At 48.6% G+C, this 17,931-nt stretch overlaps 1 protein-coding gene across 1 annotated transcript in view; it reads left to right on the plus strand.

Annotated features, from left to right (window-relative positions):
* Positions 1 to 1,152: 1,152 nt before the first annotated feature.
* Positions 1,153 to 17,931, plus strand: part of LOC144113654 (kinesin-like protein KIF20A) — a 78,699-nt gene continuing 61,920 nt past the window's right edge. The window contains exons 1-2 of the mRNA XM_077646867.1: positions 1,153 to 1,470; positions 1,720 to 2,025. Coding sequence (XP_077502993.1) covers positions 1,153 to 1,470; positions 1,720 to 2,025 — 624 coding nt within the window. The remainder of the gene's footprint in view (positions 1,471 to 1,719; positions 2,026 to 17,931) is intronic.

Here is a 17,931-nt window from a genome sequence, read left to right on the forward strand (position 1 = left end):
ACTAAATTCGTAACAAGCGTCACTAAATTCGTAAGCGCTAACAAGCAACAACAGCGATTTATTGTAACGCTTCGAGTAAATAAATGTACTGAAAAACAAGAGAAAAAACGCAAAACTGCGACAAAAAGTAAGACTGTTTAAATAACAAATTTTCTTTCCCGAAAGCAGTGAGGAGGCCTGGTTTGCATAGCCGTCACTAAATTTGTTTGACAATCTGTATAGGGGTTATTCTTGTAATAACGCTCAAATGGCTAGAAGCGATAGTCGCTCCTTAGCACGTGCCAGCGCGCCAGCCCTAGCAGTCAGAGCTGTGACCCCCAACCCGGGGTGCGATAAGTCGCCATCACGGCGGGTTCGGGCCAGAGGGGAGAAACACGAACATTCTACTCGGATGAGCGTTTATTGTTCCTGAGCAATCCAAGCAGCAGACACAAAGCAGCCGCCGCAACCAAGGAATGTTCCCCACGTACGTGGGCGGGGGTGAAAAGCACAAAAGGGGAGAACGCTCACAAAATGGGGGAAGAAGGGCTTTAGTTGAGCTCACGTGGCGTGGCTCCTCGCTCACGGCCCTCGGCGGACAAGTCACACGCGGTGGCCGGGCGATAAAGGCTGGTTCACATGCAAGCGACTGAGCGATTGAGGGGTGCGTCGCAGCGAAATTTTCCAACTTCTTGGAACCTCGCCTCTTATCGCAGCGACGACTCAAAACCGTGCCGTCTCCCGTGTTGTGGAAGGTCTCTTCGTTGTAAGAACGAAAAGAAATAAAAACTTTATTGTTGGAGAGGAAATCGGGCAGGGTCTCCCAGGTCTTCAGGTCCTATAGGCCGCGCGAGGGAGGGTCCGCGGGCAGAGGGAGAGGATGTAGAGGGAAGAGGCGAAGGATTCTGGGCACAAGGTGCAGGCAGGAGTGGGGAAGGAGGGATACTGCGAGGCTGAGGAAGAAGCGGTGGTTCATCTCGCTGCTCCTGCTAATTTCATCTTTTTTGCAGTGTTAGGGCCTTCTAGCACATCCTGCTACTCGGAGGGGCCTGGTAAGACCTCAGGGACCCTCCGAGTGTCCCCCGTCCTTGAAGTCTGTGCCCCATTTTTCGAAGTTTTACCGGGATTTGGTCTCTGCCTGCCTGGTTAAGCCTACCAGCTGCCAGTTTTATTATGGCCGACCGGGCTCCTTCAGATGACCAGTCACAGCCGGGGGGCTCCTCCTTGTGCGGGGTGAATCCAGCCGTCGTCTCGGAACAGTCCTCGGACAACCTTCTACCTTCTGGTACGCCTTTAGACCCACACCCTGCCTATCACTCTGGGGGTGCCCTCTCGCTGAAGCCGCCGGTGGTTCTGGAGTCGCCGAAAGCCACTCGCTTAGAGTTGAGCACGGACGCCGACGCCATGAAAGTTCATGAGGAGATTGTCACTGCGATTTTGGACAAGGAGAACAAGACAGGTCCTGCAGCCCGGGGTGTTCTTCTGCCTCTCGTCTGTGACTTATACCGCCAAACAGCACATTTCTTTGCTTGTGCGGTTGCCGAGACAAATTATTCACGGACGCTCCGGACCTCTTTGGACGCGTGAGAGCGCGAACTGCAAATCCTCAGAACACAGCTCACAGAGGTGTCTGCCAAAGTCACTGTGTCTGAGGCGGAACTTCGCCATGTGAGGCAGGAGGCATTGGTCCCTTGGACTTTTGCTGACGCTCTGCGTGGTGCTCCAGCTGTTCTTCTACAGGGTGATGCCGCAAATGCAGCCTTGGATGTGTCCTCTGGTCCTCCAGGGCGTTCTCCTGGGGGAGGCTCCCGACCGGATCATCTGCCGCATAAGTTTTTACTAACGTCTGTCGTGGCCTCGGCGGACGTCGGCAGTGAGGTGGCGGCTTTGATTAAGGCAAACATCGACCGCGAGGTCGAGGGAATCGGAACTGTTACCCTCCAACCTTCTCGTCGTGCCCTCATGGTTGCCTCCAGGGACCCTGCGGAGCTGGACCGTCTCAAGGCCGCTATAACCAGGATCGAGGCCACTCGTGCTTCGATCAATGTCCGTGTCCCCAGAAGAGAAACCCGCACATTCGCCTTGTCGGGGTCGACCCCGACGTGCGACCGCAGGACCTCGTCATGACACTTAAACGCCGGAACCCCAATCTCCATCTGGACCCATCCTCCTGCATGGTTAGGTTATCTTTTGCCCAAAAATCTGGACAATTTGTGCATATACTCGAGGTTGACCCCCTGCCTTCGCTCGTCTATGTGCGGCACGTCGCGTAAATATTGGATGGACTTCTGTCGAGGTCCGCGAAGATTTGCATGTCCCACTCTGCACTTACTGTGCTCAATATGGCCACGCTTTGAAGGCATGTAAGCTGCAAAATGATCCTTCGAAGGCTTGCTGCGCCTGCTGTGCGGGTTCGCACGCTTTGGCGGCTTGCCCGGTCAGTGTCCAGGACCTCAGAAGCAAGTGTGCACCTTGCGCGGCTGCTGGTCGCCCGTCCGGTCATCCTGCGGGGCATGTGTCTTGTTCACTTCTGCGTGAACGTGCGGATAGGATCCGCGCCCGCACTCATTATGGGCCTTAGTCCTCGTGTTACCCCGCGTCTCTTGCCCGATCACTTTTTGTTTCTCCAAGTTAATTTAGATCACACCCATTGCGCTACTTCCCTGATAGTTAAATTTATTCAGGACAACAATATTACAATAACGGCTCTGAGCGACCCATACATCTCCACCAATAATTAATTTGTAGGACTTCCCGCTACTTTTCACAAAATCTGCCCTCCTCAAGACCCTAGGTGTGTCATATTGCTCCATAATCCTACTTTTGATATCTTTCCAACTTTTATTCCCCCTGAAGTTGTTGCTATCTTATGTTTCACACCAACAGAGCGTTTTCTTTTTATTGCAGTATACATTCCGCCTCGTGCAGATATTGAAGCAGCTCTTGCTTTGCTTACTACTTGTATACAAACTTCCCGCATCGATAAAATAATCATCTGCGGAGATTTTAATGCAAAAAACGTTTTATGGGGCGGAAAGATCACTGACACTAGAGGAACTCATGTTGAAGCTTTTGCGGCCTCCAATGCCCTGGTCGTTCTTAATAATCCGGACTCTTTACCAACCTACGAAACTCCGTATGCTTCAAGTTGGATTGACCTTAGCTTCGCGTCACCAAATTTGCTAACACAGGGCTATTCTTGGCAAGTCAGTGCTGATAAATCACTTTCCGAGCACAGATTTATTACATATTCGTTCTCCTCCCAACTTGTGTCTCCGTTCAAGTGGCTCACCAGAGCCAGCTCGGGTCGTTTAATTTACCAGTTAACTTCTTTGCTTTGGTTTCAATATTTTTATAATCATCAGTTCCATTCAGCGTCCACCCTTGATCAGGTTCTAGCAAAATTTAACGACATTTTTATGACACTGTATAAGAAAAACTTCCGCTTGGTAAAACCGAAATTTCCCGAAGGTTCCATTTGGTGGACGGCTGATTTGAGCATAGAGCGGTCCCGTGTGCGCGCTCTTCGCCGCCGTTTCCAGCGCATTTCAGACCCTCAGTTAAGAATTTTCCACCGCTAAGTTTATTATAGGCTTCTTGCAACGTATCGATCTAATATTCGAAACACCCATGATAATTATTTAAAAGAGATCTGCTGCACTGCAACGCGCAAATTCTGTTTGGCAAGCCATACAAACATGCTTTTTGCATGCTGAGGTGCCCTTCTGTAATTCCTCCTCTTCAGTACTCTGATGGCACATATACTGAAACGCTTCCTGACACTGTAAAGTTGCTACTTCGTACTCACATCGCTACAGATACTTTTTCCCACGATCTTCCCTACCATACTCACGTTCGTGACATTATAGCACAGCCTTACAATAGTTCAATTCAAGATTTACCCTTCACTGTTGCGGAGATTGAAGCTGTAATGAATTCGATCGCTGTCACGTCTTCTCCTGGCCCTGATCTAATCTCTCCTCGTGTTGTTCGCGCCTTGTTTAATGCTCATCCCTTGTTTTTCCTCTCTATTTTTAATTCTGCTTTGCATTTGGGTTACTTTCCTCAGACTTGGAGAGTTGGAAGGATTATTTTTATTCCCAAACCGAATCGACCAGCGCACCTTCCCAATTCTTACCGGCCTAACTGCATTAATTCGTCTTTCGGAAAAGTGCTCGAACTTTTGTTCTATGGTAGGCTGTACTATTTCCTGTTGCAGAATAATCTACTGCACAAAAATCAGTACGGTTTCACGCATGGCCGTAGTTTTGTTCAGGTTTTAATTTTTTTTAAGACAACATCGTTGTCTAGGAAATTTATATTCCCTCTTTGGTTTCTTTCCTAGATAACCGATATTTGACCTATCAATCCCCTTCTTGTACTATTTCTATGTCTTATTCTGTCGGTAGTCCGCAAGGTTTGCCTCTTTCACCTTTACTTTGGAACATTTTAATTTATGAACTCTTAAATCTCCCTGTCCCCTCATCTATTCGCATTCAGGCATATGCTGACGACACTATTATCCTTGTCCCTGGAAAGACTAGCCGCGAGTTGTCGAGTTGTAAACATTGGGTTCAACTGTTTTAACATTAATACAAAACTGGTGTGGCAAGTATCGTGTTCACTTTAACCCTCAAAAGTGTTCTTATGTTTTATTTTTAATGGAGTCCCGGCGTTGCGCAAACGTAAGCCAACTATACGCCTACACAATTACAGTCTCAAGTGTGAACCCAATATTAAATTATTAGGAGTTGTTTTTGACTCCCAGCTAAGCTTTATTCCTCATGTTAATCATTTGCAAGAGAAAATTATTGCATCTACGACCAAGCTCCTTAATTGGTTCCGTTTCCATTTTCGTGTTTCTCCATCGCATTTGCGCCTAATGTATCATCAGGTTATTCTTCCTACATTCACCTTTGTCGCGCCAGCTTGGTGGTTCCATTGTCCGCCTTCCAGACTTAGAGATCGTGTCTTATTGTTGCAACGCATTCCGCTTCTTGCTCTTACTGGTGCCTACAGTACTACGAGAACTGTTGCTCTTCATATCCTTGCCAATGTTCTTTCATTGTCTATTTATCTGGACCAATTATGTGCAGAGTTTATGCTTTTTACATGACGGCAATCCGTTGTCTACGGCAAGACATTTTATAACCCGTTTGAAATTCAGCCTGTACTTAATATCTAGTCTGACCATCCCTCATTGAACTATAAAGTTTCTTTTGCTCAACTTAGTTATCAGGAAGCCTTGGCTTTTTTGTCAACGCGCATTGCATATTTACAAAGACGGGTCATTCACTCATCACAGTGCTGGTGCTGCTTTTGTTGTTCTTAGCTCCACACAAAGTTGGTTTATGGGTTTGTTTTATGGGGGTTTAACGTCCCAAAGCGACTCAGGCTATGAGAGACGCCGTAGTGAAGGGCTCCGGAAATTTCGATCACCTGAGGTTCTTTAACGTGCACTGACATCGTACAGCACACGAGCCTCTAGAATTTCGCCTCCATCGAAATTCGACCGCCGCGGCCGGGATCGAACCCGCGTCTTTCGGGCCAGCAGCCGAGCGCCATAACCACTCATCCACCGTGGCGGCTCCGCTCCACACAAAGTATTTTATACGTTCATCGCATATCCTTAGAACCACCTTCAAGTGCCTATGCCGCTCAGCTTGTAGCATTCCATTCTGCTGTTGCGTTGGTTATTAATAACCCTCCTTCTATGCACGTTCATTTCTACACTGATTCTCTATCTCTGCTTTCTGCCATGTCTTGAGTTACTTCATTTAACCCGACAATTATTTACATTAAGAAAGATCTCTATCGTTTGTCTTCTCTAGCCTCATTTTTTTTATTTCATATCCGGGATCACTCGGGAATTTTTGGAAATGAGTTAGCCGACGAGGCTGTTGGTAGTGCTGGGCAATACGCTCATTTACACACTTCTACCCTTTCACGCCGTTGCGTGCGTTCCTGCTTACACCATTCTTCACTTCTTTTATGGCGAACTTAATGTCAGGAAAACAATGGCGGCACATAATTATTTAACTGGATCCCCGATACGCTCACTATTCCTTCCATCCGTCTAGCTAGGAGTCCTCTTATTACTTTACTCACTGGGCATGGTCGATTCCCTTTCTACTTTAAAAAATTGGCTGATTATCTCCTTCTTCAATTTGCTCATGCGGTGTTTTGTGCGAAGATGTCAGTCATTGCTTCCGGAATTGCTCCTTTACTGCTCATTTAGTTTCCTGTTTAAAGTCTCTCTGCTCATCTGACATTACACTCTCTACTTACCCCTCTCTTTTGAATAACCCTGCTGCTTGTGCTGTTCTGATTCAAATGGTTCATCTCATCAATAGCACAATTCCTACACATTCCCGATGAGTACCTTCGTCACTATCATTTTTCCTGCATAAGCTCTGTACAGAGAAGTGCTCTGTGTTATTTTGCTGGACAAGGATGCATCTCTCTGTGGTCTGACACTGTGTTTGGACCAACTGTGCCTGTGACATTATCTGTGCTGACATTTTCTGTGACTTAATCTGTGCTTCTGACTGTGTGTGGTCTCTGTACCAACTGTGCCTGTGAATTTATCTGTGCTGACATTCTCTGTGACATTGTCTGTGCTTCTGTCTGTTCTGTGCCTTTGGGGTTTTATGTTTTTGTTTGTTTGTTGTTTCTATTTTCCTGCTTTTCTCTTTAAATTAAGTTTTTTTAGCTTTTAGCTCCTTTTCTTTTTTTTATTGGCTTTAAGCCCGGTAAAGCGTTGCTGGTCCGGGCTCCCTCTCTTTTTCATTTATGTTTTTTTTTTCTGAGAGGACCAATAAAAGGGTAAAAGGGCTAGGGTCAAGGGTGAGGGGAGTGTGTGTGTCTGTAGTTTGCGCCAGTGTTGCGTGTTTGTTATCTAGGGAGGGCTGGGGCGGAGGGTAGAGCTGGTGCGAGGCTCTGTAGGCCTGCGTCATCTCGCTGAACGAGTGCATTCGCTCCCTCGCGAATCCCCGATCCGAGGCCACCTGAGCCAGGTTTAAAGAACCTCGGGCTAAAGGGTAGGCGGCCTCGTTTCCGGGATTCCCGGAGTACGCAGGCACCCATATAAGCTCTACATGGCGGGGTGGGGGTCCATCGGGCGAGCCCAGTATGCCAAAAGCAGGGGCGTGGACTCGGCCTCGCGCAAAATTTAGAATACCAGTTTTAGAATCTTGAAATGTACTGGACTTCTGTGCGGGTGATGGCAATTGCGATGGCGGCTTCCTCTGCAGCCTCTGGGGCGGTGTCTGGGGGAGAGGTAGTGTGAGGAGGGCGGATGAAGAGGAGTCCACCACGGCTACGGTTGCTTCGTCACCCGTGCAGGCGGCGTCCATCCATACGGCGTCCGGCTCGGAGACGTACACTCGGTGGAGTGCCTTCGCACGGGCTCTCCGGCGCTGCTCAAGGTGGGAAGGGTGCATATTTTTTGGCAATGGGTTGATGACCAGCTCTCGGTGAAGGGATCGAGGAATGGGGAGGAGGGTTGGGTCGTTGGCCGGTATTCTCATCCGAGGGAGTCCAGGATATACCGGCCTGTGGAGGTTTGTGTAAGCCTTATGTATTGGGCCTGTCGATGGGTCTCCACGAGTTCCCTGATCGTGTCGTGGAGGCCCAGGACTAGTAATCTGTCTGTGGGGGTGTTGAGGGGAAGATGAAGTGCGACTTTGAATGCCTTGCTGATCAAGGCATCCAGAGCATTTAAGTCGTGTTTGGATAGTTCTAGGTATGGGGTAGTGTAGAGCACACGGCTGAGGACAAAGGCATGAATGAGGCGACAGAGGTCGCGCTCCTTCATGACTTATGATGGCCGAAACTCTGCGGATGAGATGCGATATCGCGCTTGCAACCTGCTTGAGTTTCTTGAGGGTGGTGGTGTTTTTGCCATGGTTCTGGATATGCAGGCCCAATACGCGGAGGGTGTCAACCTCCGGTACCGAGTCCCCATTCAGTTCGATGGCAATGGGGGAGCGTTGGTTCTTAGGCCAGATGAGGAGCAGTTCGGACTTCTCTGGGGTACAAGACAGTCCGATGTTGTGTGCATAAGTTTGGATGAGGGTAGCTGCTTCCTGTAAGGTGTTCTCTATGTCGCCGTCGCTGCCGTGTGTGCTCGACGGTGTGATGTCGTCGGCATTAAGAGTGTGCTTAAGGTGGGGAATAGTTGCCAGTTTTCGGGTGAGGGGGATGATGGTGATGTTTAAGAGGAAGGGGAGAGGACGGACCCTTGAGGGGTTCCGATACTCTGAAGCGTGTAGGAGGGGGAAGAGAGAGGTCCAAAATGTGTCTCAGCCGTGCGGTCAGTGAGGAATGCTTGAATGTAGGCGTACGTGCGCGAACCCATATTCAATGGAGATAGGGCAGTCATGTTCGCCTGATGTTCGATGCGATCAAAAGTTTGGAGAGATCCAAAGCTAAGACTGCCTTTGTGTGAGCAGGCAGAAGCGGGTCGAAAATGTCATGTATGAGTTGCAGCATGGCGTCCTGTGCGAACAGATGGGGCGGAATCCCACCATGCTATGCGGGTATAGATTGTTGTCCGCCATGTGCGTTGTGAGTGTTGCTAACACAACATGCTCGAGGAGCTTTCCGAGACATGAGGTTAGCGAAATCGGGCGATGGTTTTGAAGTGTAAGTCTTTTGTTGGGTTTGGGTGTGAATATTACCTTCGTGTGGCGCAAGGACTGCGCGAGGATACCCTCCCTCCAGCACTGGTTGAAGTATTGCTTAATTTGGGTGATCGATTGGTCGTCCAGATTACGGAGCATGGAGTTTGTGATTTGGTCTGCCCAGGTGCGGAGTTGGTTCGGAGAGTCAGGAGGGGCGGTCTGACTTCCGTCTCAGTGATGCCTGTGTCGAGTGTTGGATTGGCTGGTCCTGTGTAGGTGGGTAGAGGTGTTGGGGCACTCGGAGAGGTGTATGTGTTCTGAAGTGTATTTATGAGGGCCTCGGGATCGTCAATATGTTGGTGTGTGAGGCGTGTCACGTGGTGTTGTGTTGATGATTTGGTGTTTGTGGGGTCGATGAGGTGTCGGAGGAGTTGCCATGCGCGTTTGCTGGACAGGTTTCCGGCGATGCCGTCACATATCTGTCCCCAGTTGGATCGGCAGAGCTCCTCCGAGTGTTGTTGGATTTGTGTCTGCAGTGTAGCCAGCCGCTTTTTAAGTCTATTGTAATATTTATTGTCTTTCCAGCGTTCCAAGAGGCTGTGAAAAGCCTCCCAGAGGTAGGCTAGGCGTGTGTCCAGGGTAGGGGTTTCGGTGGTCGTTTCAATGTGTAGCGTGTTGTGGTGAACGTCATGCTTGAGTGATTGCACCCAGGTGTCGATGTCTGTGATGGGAGTGTCTGGGTGAGCGGTGCGTTCAGCGCGAAGTGCATCCCAATTAACTAGTGTATGTGTTGTATAGGAGTGACGGGTGGTTTGTACGGAACAATGATTTGTATAATGTGATGGTCACTGCCCAATGTATGTTGAGTTCTGTTCCAGGTAACACCACGGATGTAGCGGCTCAGCGTCAGGTCCGGACTGGTGTCCATGCTGGCACTGTTGCCGATCCGCGTGGGCATCTGAAACGTGTTGTGAACAGTGAGTTGGAGGTTCTGCAGGAGCAGCCACAGCCTGCGACCTCGATGTGTCGTGGTTGTGTATCCCCGGTCAGTATACTGACTGTTGAAGTCCCCACCGATTAGTAGAGGACGTTTCCTTGCTAGGTGGTGTAGCTCTCGCAGAAGTGATTCTAACGAGGCCATCGGCTGGGACGGGGGTGGCATATATTTGTTATAAAGACTGAAGGAAGTGTATGTGTGTTATGTACAAGTTCAGTGATCACGCAGGGTGTCTCAGACGTGATGTGATGAGTTTTATAGGTGAGGCTGCGGTGGATGAGTGTGGACGCCCTAGGTTTGCTAGTGGTGTCTGAGTGTATATATGTGTAGCTGGGGAGGGTTGCCCGATGTGCAGTCTTCTGGAGAAGAAGTATATGGGGAGTAGGCATGAGGGTGGGAAGGAGAAGTTGCAGAGGTGCGCGCTTGGCACGGAAACCGCTGCAGTTCCAAGTTAAAATAGGGAGATAATTAGTGTTCCGCCCCGCCATATTGGAGAGTAGGGGAGTTGAGGAGGGTAGTGAGACGGGTGTCAATTGGTATGTGTTGTTCAGCAAAGGGGGTTTGTGCTTGTGGATGTAGGGGGGGGGGAGGAGTGGAGGTGGTCTGAATTTGGGTAAAGCGATGGGTAAGGTTATGTTCCATGAGCTCCATCATCTTGGTAACCATAGCGTCCATGCGCTGCTCAAGTTTTTCGGTGAGGGTGGCGGCAAGGTGATTGAATCTGGCCTCAAGGCGGGCGTCTAGCTCTTTGAGTTTGTGGTCAAATTTGACATCCAGTGTAGCGAATTTAGCGTCTATTTATAGGAGTGCGGGAGGCGTTGTGGCGTCTGAGGTGCGCTGCTTCTTTACAGGAGGGGTGCTCGAAGTGTCTGTGGATGCGGAGGTCGGGTTAACAAGAGGGGGTGCGGGTTGAGTAGGCAGAGAAGTGGTGGGGGTTCTTAAAAGGGAGGAGAGACGGCTTAACTCGTCGCGCAAGGCCCGGAGTTCCTGGTCTCTCGAATCTTCTTGGCATGACAGGTGGCGTTGCCGGAAACGCGGTCTGCCCAAGTGAGACATGAGGAGTTTTTACTGCTGTTCTGTCGGTTTCTGGAATTTGACCGGGAAGCCGTCGAGCTGCGTTCGTTGGCTGTACTTTGTTGATCACGGCGAGACAGCCGCGATTTAGACGGAGGAGAGAGAGCGTTCATCGGGGACGCTAGTTTGCGGCCCCGTGCTTTGCAGTTCCCAGTTCCGGTCATATGTGTGCCCCCACAGAGAATGCAGCTGGGGGTACATGATGGCACATCTTCTTTAGGATAGGATTTCCCGCAGCGGGGACATTTATGAGATCTTGGGTGGACACGCACACATCCGCCCGGTGGCCTGGGACACGGCAGTTCGTGCAGGCGTCTATATGCCCTCGGTACGGTGTACACCCGTGGAGGGCTCCTCCATAAGAATGGCGCGTGGCACAGGTCCAGCACGAAAGGTGACTAGAATGGAACGCGTGGCCCCCATTCGGCGGGCGTCCACGATGGGGGCTTCCGGGTTGCCGGTGATGAGGTCCTGGAGAAGAGCTGTCGGGGTTTCATTCCATGCAGTACGCATTGGAGATGACTCCGCGTACCGCTCCATCCAGTGGTGCTATATAAGCTGCGACTGCGAAGTCCTTGGCTTGGTGCTGCATCTGTGTTACGCGAACCAGCGCGAGTGCGTCAGCTTGTAGGGGCGTGCTTACTGTGCACGTGTTGTTGACTGGGTGAACCCTGATTTGGGTACGCGTTGGTTCTTGAAGCTGGGACGCCGCTTGGAAGATGGTTTCCCGTAGTAGACGGGTAGGAAGCAGGTCCAGCTGCAGCCCGCCTCGAGACCTGAATATGATCTTGTATTCAGCAGCCGGGAGCGGCGGCTGTTGCCGCGAACGCTGCGCAGCTGCGCGCGTTGCTTGCAGGTGCGACTTGTCAGGGCCTACAGTATAGGTGAGATGGCGGCACCGCTCGCAGTCGCGGCGGTTTCCTGGCTTGTTGACGTACAGAGGTCCTTGGAGTGGGCAGGCACACTAAGGACGTGAGTCAAGTCCCTTGGGTCATAGTCGCGGGGGTGAAGAATCTCTCCCTGCACGTGCACCTCCATGGTGGAGTGTTCACGGGGGCGCGACCGCGAGCGAGCGCGGACACAGGAAGAGGCGTCGTTCGCACAGCGCGCTTGTAATCCAGGAAACGGCGTGCGCGCGCGAACGCTCAGGCCGAATGCTGGGATGCGATTCTGTAAGAAGGAAGTTGAAGTTGGCTCACCTGCACTATGATCTTTATTGCGGCACGGCACTCTTTACAGGCATAAAGAAAATGCGAAAATTGGGCATTACAAGATCAGCCAAAATCTTTATCGCAGCCAACACAACTAGTCGGCATTTGACTCGACGCGCCCACATTCAGGTGCTCTCGTCTCCTTGCAGAGTTGAGTTGAGTTGAAGTGTTGAATGCTACAGGCGGGGGGGAGGGGGGTTACCCTTGCTTATTCTGCCGGCAAGTGCTCCACCATAGCGTCCCTTCTATACTAATAATGTCCTAAAGGCTTTCGAATCTGCCCCGCTATGCGCACGGTCTCTTATAATAGCACACATTCTCTCCCGCAGTCTCCATCTATGCACATAATCACTCCACACAGTCCAACACAGTCCACTCAAGAGGTTACCATCTATGCACATATTCAGTCACAGTAGAACATAGGACATTGTAGTGCCACAATCTATACACATTCACTCACAGTATAAAGTAGTCCACTCCAGAAGACACCATCTACGCACACATTCAATCGCAGTAGGCCATAGTCCGTTCCTGCTGTCACCATTTAGAAACAAGATCCGTGTCCTGCAGAAATGTTAAAAGAAGGCGTGCAGTCTCCCTTCTGCATGTCTGGTTTCCACTCGAGTAGACAGTGTCCTGAACTGTACAGTGACGGCTTCCTGTTTTCTTGAAGAAAGCGAACATCACATACATTTCTGCGTTGTACTCTGGGCAGTACATAACATAATGTTCCTTATCCCCGCACACAGCACATAAAGAACAGAGCGCGCGGAGACGATGCTATTCCCGTCTTATGCATGCAGGCAGGAGTGCGAGCAGAGGCCGTGCGAATTCTATGTAGTAGAGTCGCCTGGGATCTTCTTTGTCCCTTGGTCACACATCGCGTCTGGGGCACACTCCGCAGGGTGCTGAAATGATCGAGCACCGTTTTTCTGTAGACTTTTTTCAAGTTGAGGTATTTTATTGATGGAATCCTTGAGAGAGCTTTATGGGCGAGATTGTCTGCCACCTCATTACCGTTGACTCCTATGTGAGAGATCACCCACTGGAAATATAGAGTAATGCCTCTGCTGTGCAGATTCTGCACCAAGCGCAGATAGCTTATAGACAAGGCATCAGTAGGGAATCCGCACTCTAACCTCTGAAGTGCAGATTTTGAACCAGTTAGAATGACAATAGGTTCAGCCGGACAAGACCCTAACTTCCGTAAAGCCGCCTCAATAGCAACACTTTCAGCCATTGTGGAGGTTACGACAGGAGTAAAGCGTACGGACCAACTTCCATAGAACTCCATAGAAGGAATGTAAAAATCCGCTGCGCTAGCTTGTTTGACCTTGTCCACAGAAGCATCCATGAAAATTTGAAGATGGCGGGCATACTCTGTTTCCAAATGTTCATGTACAAGCGAACGCGTTGCTGCCAAAGGAGAGCTGCACTTTGTGCTCACATGAAAAATTGTGACCTTACAGTGGAGTGTCGGAAAAGACCAGGAGGATTTCAATAGTTTTTATTGCCTTCGGACAGCAAGGCCTAAGGATTTATGAGTATTGAGTGCCAAGTAAGTCTTAAACTCATATCTCGTGCAGAGCCGCTGGAAAAGGGATGGCCCAGCTACCGTCTCTATTAGGCGGCCAAGATGCATTAGTAGTCTCTATGGAGCGACAAAGCTAAGAGATTTCGATGCTCATAAACTACTGCCTTATTCGAAGCCGCCAGAGGAACTCCAATGGCTCTTCTTAGGCCCTTTCTGCGGACAACTTCGAGACGTTCAAGTTGTGATGCCGAGAGGGAAATTAAAGGTAATTGATACATTATGCGACTGACCACCAGCGCTTTATGAAGTTTGACCATTGAAGAAGGATTGTTTCGCCATTTCTCAGGTGCAATTCTACGGATCACAATGAGATGCGCAGGTATATATGAAACAATCGCGTCTGCAACTTTTCGTCACTGTAGACGGAAGTCAATAATAACGCCCAGGAAACGCGTGTTGTCGAATTGACGGATACAAAAGTGACCGAGGTCTATCTTCAACTGCGCTTGACGTCTTCCTACATCTGCAAACAGAACAATTCCGTATTTTTTCAATGATAGACAATCCCAAACCTTGAAGCTAAGCTTATGCCGAAAGTAGAGCCTGCGAGGTATCAGGGCTAATCGCTTGTCTTGGTGGCCAGTAATCCAAATGCAGATGTCGTCAGCATTTATTGACACACGCACTTGTCTGCAATTTTTTTCAACGTATTTGGAAGGCCAGCCATTACGGCGTTAAAGACCGTAAGGGAAAGAACACTTATTTGAGACACACCTCGTGATAAAACTCTTTTGGTGCTTAAGGTACTACCTAACCGTACAAGAACCGCGCAATCACTTATAAACTTGTAAATGAATCTTAGCATATGGCCCTGTGTACCCATGCCTTGCGTACTGTTTAGAACTGAGCTCTGAAGCACGTTGTCGTAAGCTTTCACAACGTCAAGAAAAATGGCTAAGGTGGAAATGCCGAAAGCTCTCTGGTGTTCAATGTGACTCACCAAGTCTAAGACGCTAACTTGGACACTAAGACCTCGGCGGAATCCTGTCATACATGTTCTCAGTGGTGCCTTGCTGTCCTCAAGCCACCACGATAAGCGTTCATTTCCCAGCTTCTCCATCAACTTAGCTACACAGGAGGTCAATGACACCGTGCGATACGAGGCAAGGTCTGTCATGTCTTAGCCAGGCTTCGGTACTGGTAACTACATGTGCCACCTTCCATGACAGAGGAACATCGCCAGTCTCCCAAACTCGATTGATGAAGCTGAGGAGCTCCTTCCTGAGTTCCAAGGGCAGATTATTCAGCATTTGATTGGTGATGCCGTCGGGACCTGGTGCACACCGGCGCCGCAGGCCACTGAGCGCAGTCACGAAGCGAGAACGGGACGTCCATGATAGACCTGGAGGAAGCACGTGTTATATATATATATATATATATATATATATATATATATATATATATATATATATATATATATATATATATATATATATATATATATATATATATTCCGGAATTAGCACGTACGAGTTCGTCTGCAAATTCCTCTGCCAAGCGCGCAATAGGTTCTTCCTTGCGTATTGCAAGATCTTCAAAAGGCTCACAAAGGATACACAACCAACGTTCAAGCAAATTCAGGTACGATTGCAGGCGCACATAGAGAGATTGAATGTCAGCTGCAGCAGTGAAAAATGTAATGTCGTCCGCATAGACGAACGTGCGGATGTTTTGATGGCTAGGAATAGAGCTCATTAGAATATTAAAGCACAGGCGACAAGACTTCTTCTTGTGGAACACCTCTGGATTGTTTATATCTTCCAGAATTCACATCATTTAGTATTCAAAAAACTGTGTTTTCAAGGAACGCAGATATCCACGCAAGTAAGTAATTCATAAACTGCACAGTATATAATCTTTGCAAAAATATGTAGTGTTCTACGCTGTCATAAGCTTTGGCTACATCTAATGTCACCAACGCAGCATGCATTTTTTGGTGCGCGCAAGACGAATGTGACTCTCAAGATCGGTGTGAGCATTTCATAAGGAACATTTTTGACGGAAACCAATATGGCAGGGACTAGGGATATTGTTACGATCCACAAACTCCGAAACACGTAGGAGTATGACATTTTCAATTAACTTAACCACGTTTGATGTCAATGAAATAGGTCTAATATTATCCAAAGAATAGCCACCACCATTGTTTTTAGGTAAAGTTATCACTTTTGCGATTTTCCGCACAGGAGGAATTCATGCATGTTTGAGTGATAAATTAACCAGCTGCAATGAGGATGTAGGGGACTCCTCAGAGAGCATCCTTAACATTTTTATGTTACCCTATCAGGGCCAGGAGCAGCTGTTGGTAACCTCAACACTATTGGAGAAAGCTCGGTAAGGGTAATAGGAGGGACATGCTGAAACTGGTCCTATGACGCCACAAACGTGGAGCGCAAAGGAAGTACCGTGGCGAAACGCTGGTCTACTTTTTTAGCAATTGTCTCAACTGTTTCTATTGCTTCTGGGGGGTCAAAACATATGAGGGTGAATTTTCTGAAACCGGAATCTTTTTCCGCGATCTTAAGAAACGGAAAAGTGCGCGACAATTAACGTCATAACGTCATAAGCGATAGCTATGTGATCGCTGGATGTTCCACAATCCACAGTCGATCAAATGAGTACAGGAACACTAGGGCTTGTGAAAGTTAAATCTATCACAGATCGAATTTGAGCGCGGACAAATGTGGTCGGACCTGAATTCATACACGAAAGGTTGTTATCAGTAACCCAATCCCAAAGGCACTTACCACAGAAATCTGTCCTAAAGCCCCACGACACATGATGAAAATAAATGTCACCGGCCAAGACTATTGACTTCTGACAATTAAGGAGCAGGAGATCTAGCAGACTGGTATCCTGCACACAGCAAGGAAAATAAACATTTACTAATAAAACGTATAACACCCTAGAATTTCAAAGTCTAAAGCCAGTAACTCACAAGACTGAAAAGTAATCTTAGCCCTGTGACAAAATTTATAAGAAACTAGTATGAGTAAGCCTCCTCCTCTTGACTGACAATCTTGTCAAAATCAAGAACAATTTTGCAAACTGAAGTGTTTTTCAGATGTAAGCCAAGTTTCTTGTAAAATAATTATGTCTGGACTATGTTGAGATATAAGGTACAGCAAGTCTGTCGAAGCTGAAAAAAGTGGCCGGCAGTTCCTCTACTGGAGAACACTTAACACCCCTATGGTTGAGAAATCCGGGCAGCAGCAACCGCCTGCCCTAAAGTAGTTTGTTTTGGCTTAGAGCCAATCTGTTGCTTCTTTGATTTAGGCTGAGGTTGTGAAGAAGAAGGGTTAGACATGGGGATCCGCTGCGCTTGAGGATTCGCGTATCCGAATCCACAATCTCTGCATCATGAATAATTTGAACATTATCTGAATAAGTGGACCGAGGAACTGCAAAAACAGCAGCAACTTGTTCTTGGGGCTGACACTGCTCAGGCAAGGAGTGTTGGGTCATGAACGCAAGCATGGCTGACAGGGCAGACGTCATTACAATATGCATGGCCTGGGTAATCTGCGTTGCCAGAGCATTCGATATGCACTCTGTGACTGTGGGCACTATCCTGTCAACCATCATAGCCATAGAGGCTTCCACAGCAGTCACTATTGTCTGAGAGATAGACGAATTTAGTGTCACTCCTGAACGGGCTGACACTCCTGCATAGCCGTGAGCGCTCTCTAATTTCTGATATTGCCTCGCGCTGCGAACAGCGTTTGCGGTCGGTTATGTCTAGAATTTGCAATTCATAATTCCGAGAAATACAATTCATGGAATTTGCAGCTTGATATCCACCACAAAGGCAACACTTCTTGTTTTGATCAGAGCAGAATTTTGCTGGATGATCATTGCCGCATTTGCAACAGCGCAAGGTGGACTTGCAGCCACGAGCACTATGGCCATATCGCCAGCAATTGCTGCGCTGCAGTGGCTTAGACGGAAAGAGATCTAACGAAAGATTAGCGGCCATGCCTTTACTTCTGAGGGGCAGGCAGTTCCCGCAAAAGTGGCAATAACCGTTTGCGTTGGCACCCGCTCATTGTTCGCCTCCCGGCTACAGCGATACACAGCAACAACACCCTCTGCAGAGAGAAGATCGAGGGTCTCAACTGGAGACAGGCAGGAGTCCACACCGCAAACCAAACCTTTTGTACAGGCCAGATGATACGGAATGAAGCTGTTTACCGAAAGAGACTCAAAAAAAGAGCATTGTAGAAGATCCTTTACGCACAAGTCTGGTGAACGGCGCAGAATCCCGCCACGTCCAAACTGCCTTACCTCAGTTATTGCCCCATAAAGAGAAGTGGCCGCCTGAAGAGCAGCTCGAACAGGCACTGGATTTTTAATTTTGATAGAACCACCATCCTTTGGCACCAGCGCCACAGGAATGCTGCGGGCGCCGGAGCGTTGAAAAGCTTCCAGAGCCATCTCATGAGGTGGTAGGGA

Source organism: Amblyomma americanum, chromosome 1 (genome assembly GCF_052857255.1).
Source record: "Amblyomma americanum isolate KBUSLIRL-KWMA chromosome 1, ASM5285725v1, whole genome shotgun sequence".
Classification (NCBI taxonomy): domain Eukaryota; kingdom Metazoa; phylum Arthropoda; class Arachnida; order Ixodida; family Ixodidae; genus Amblyomma; species Amblyomma americanum.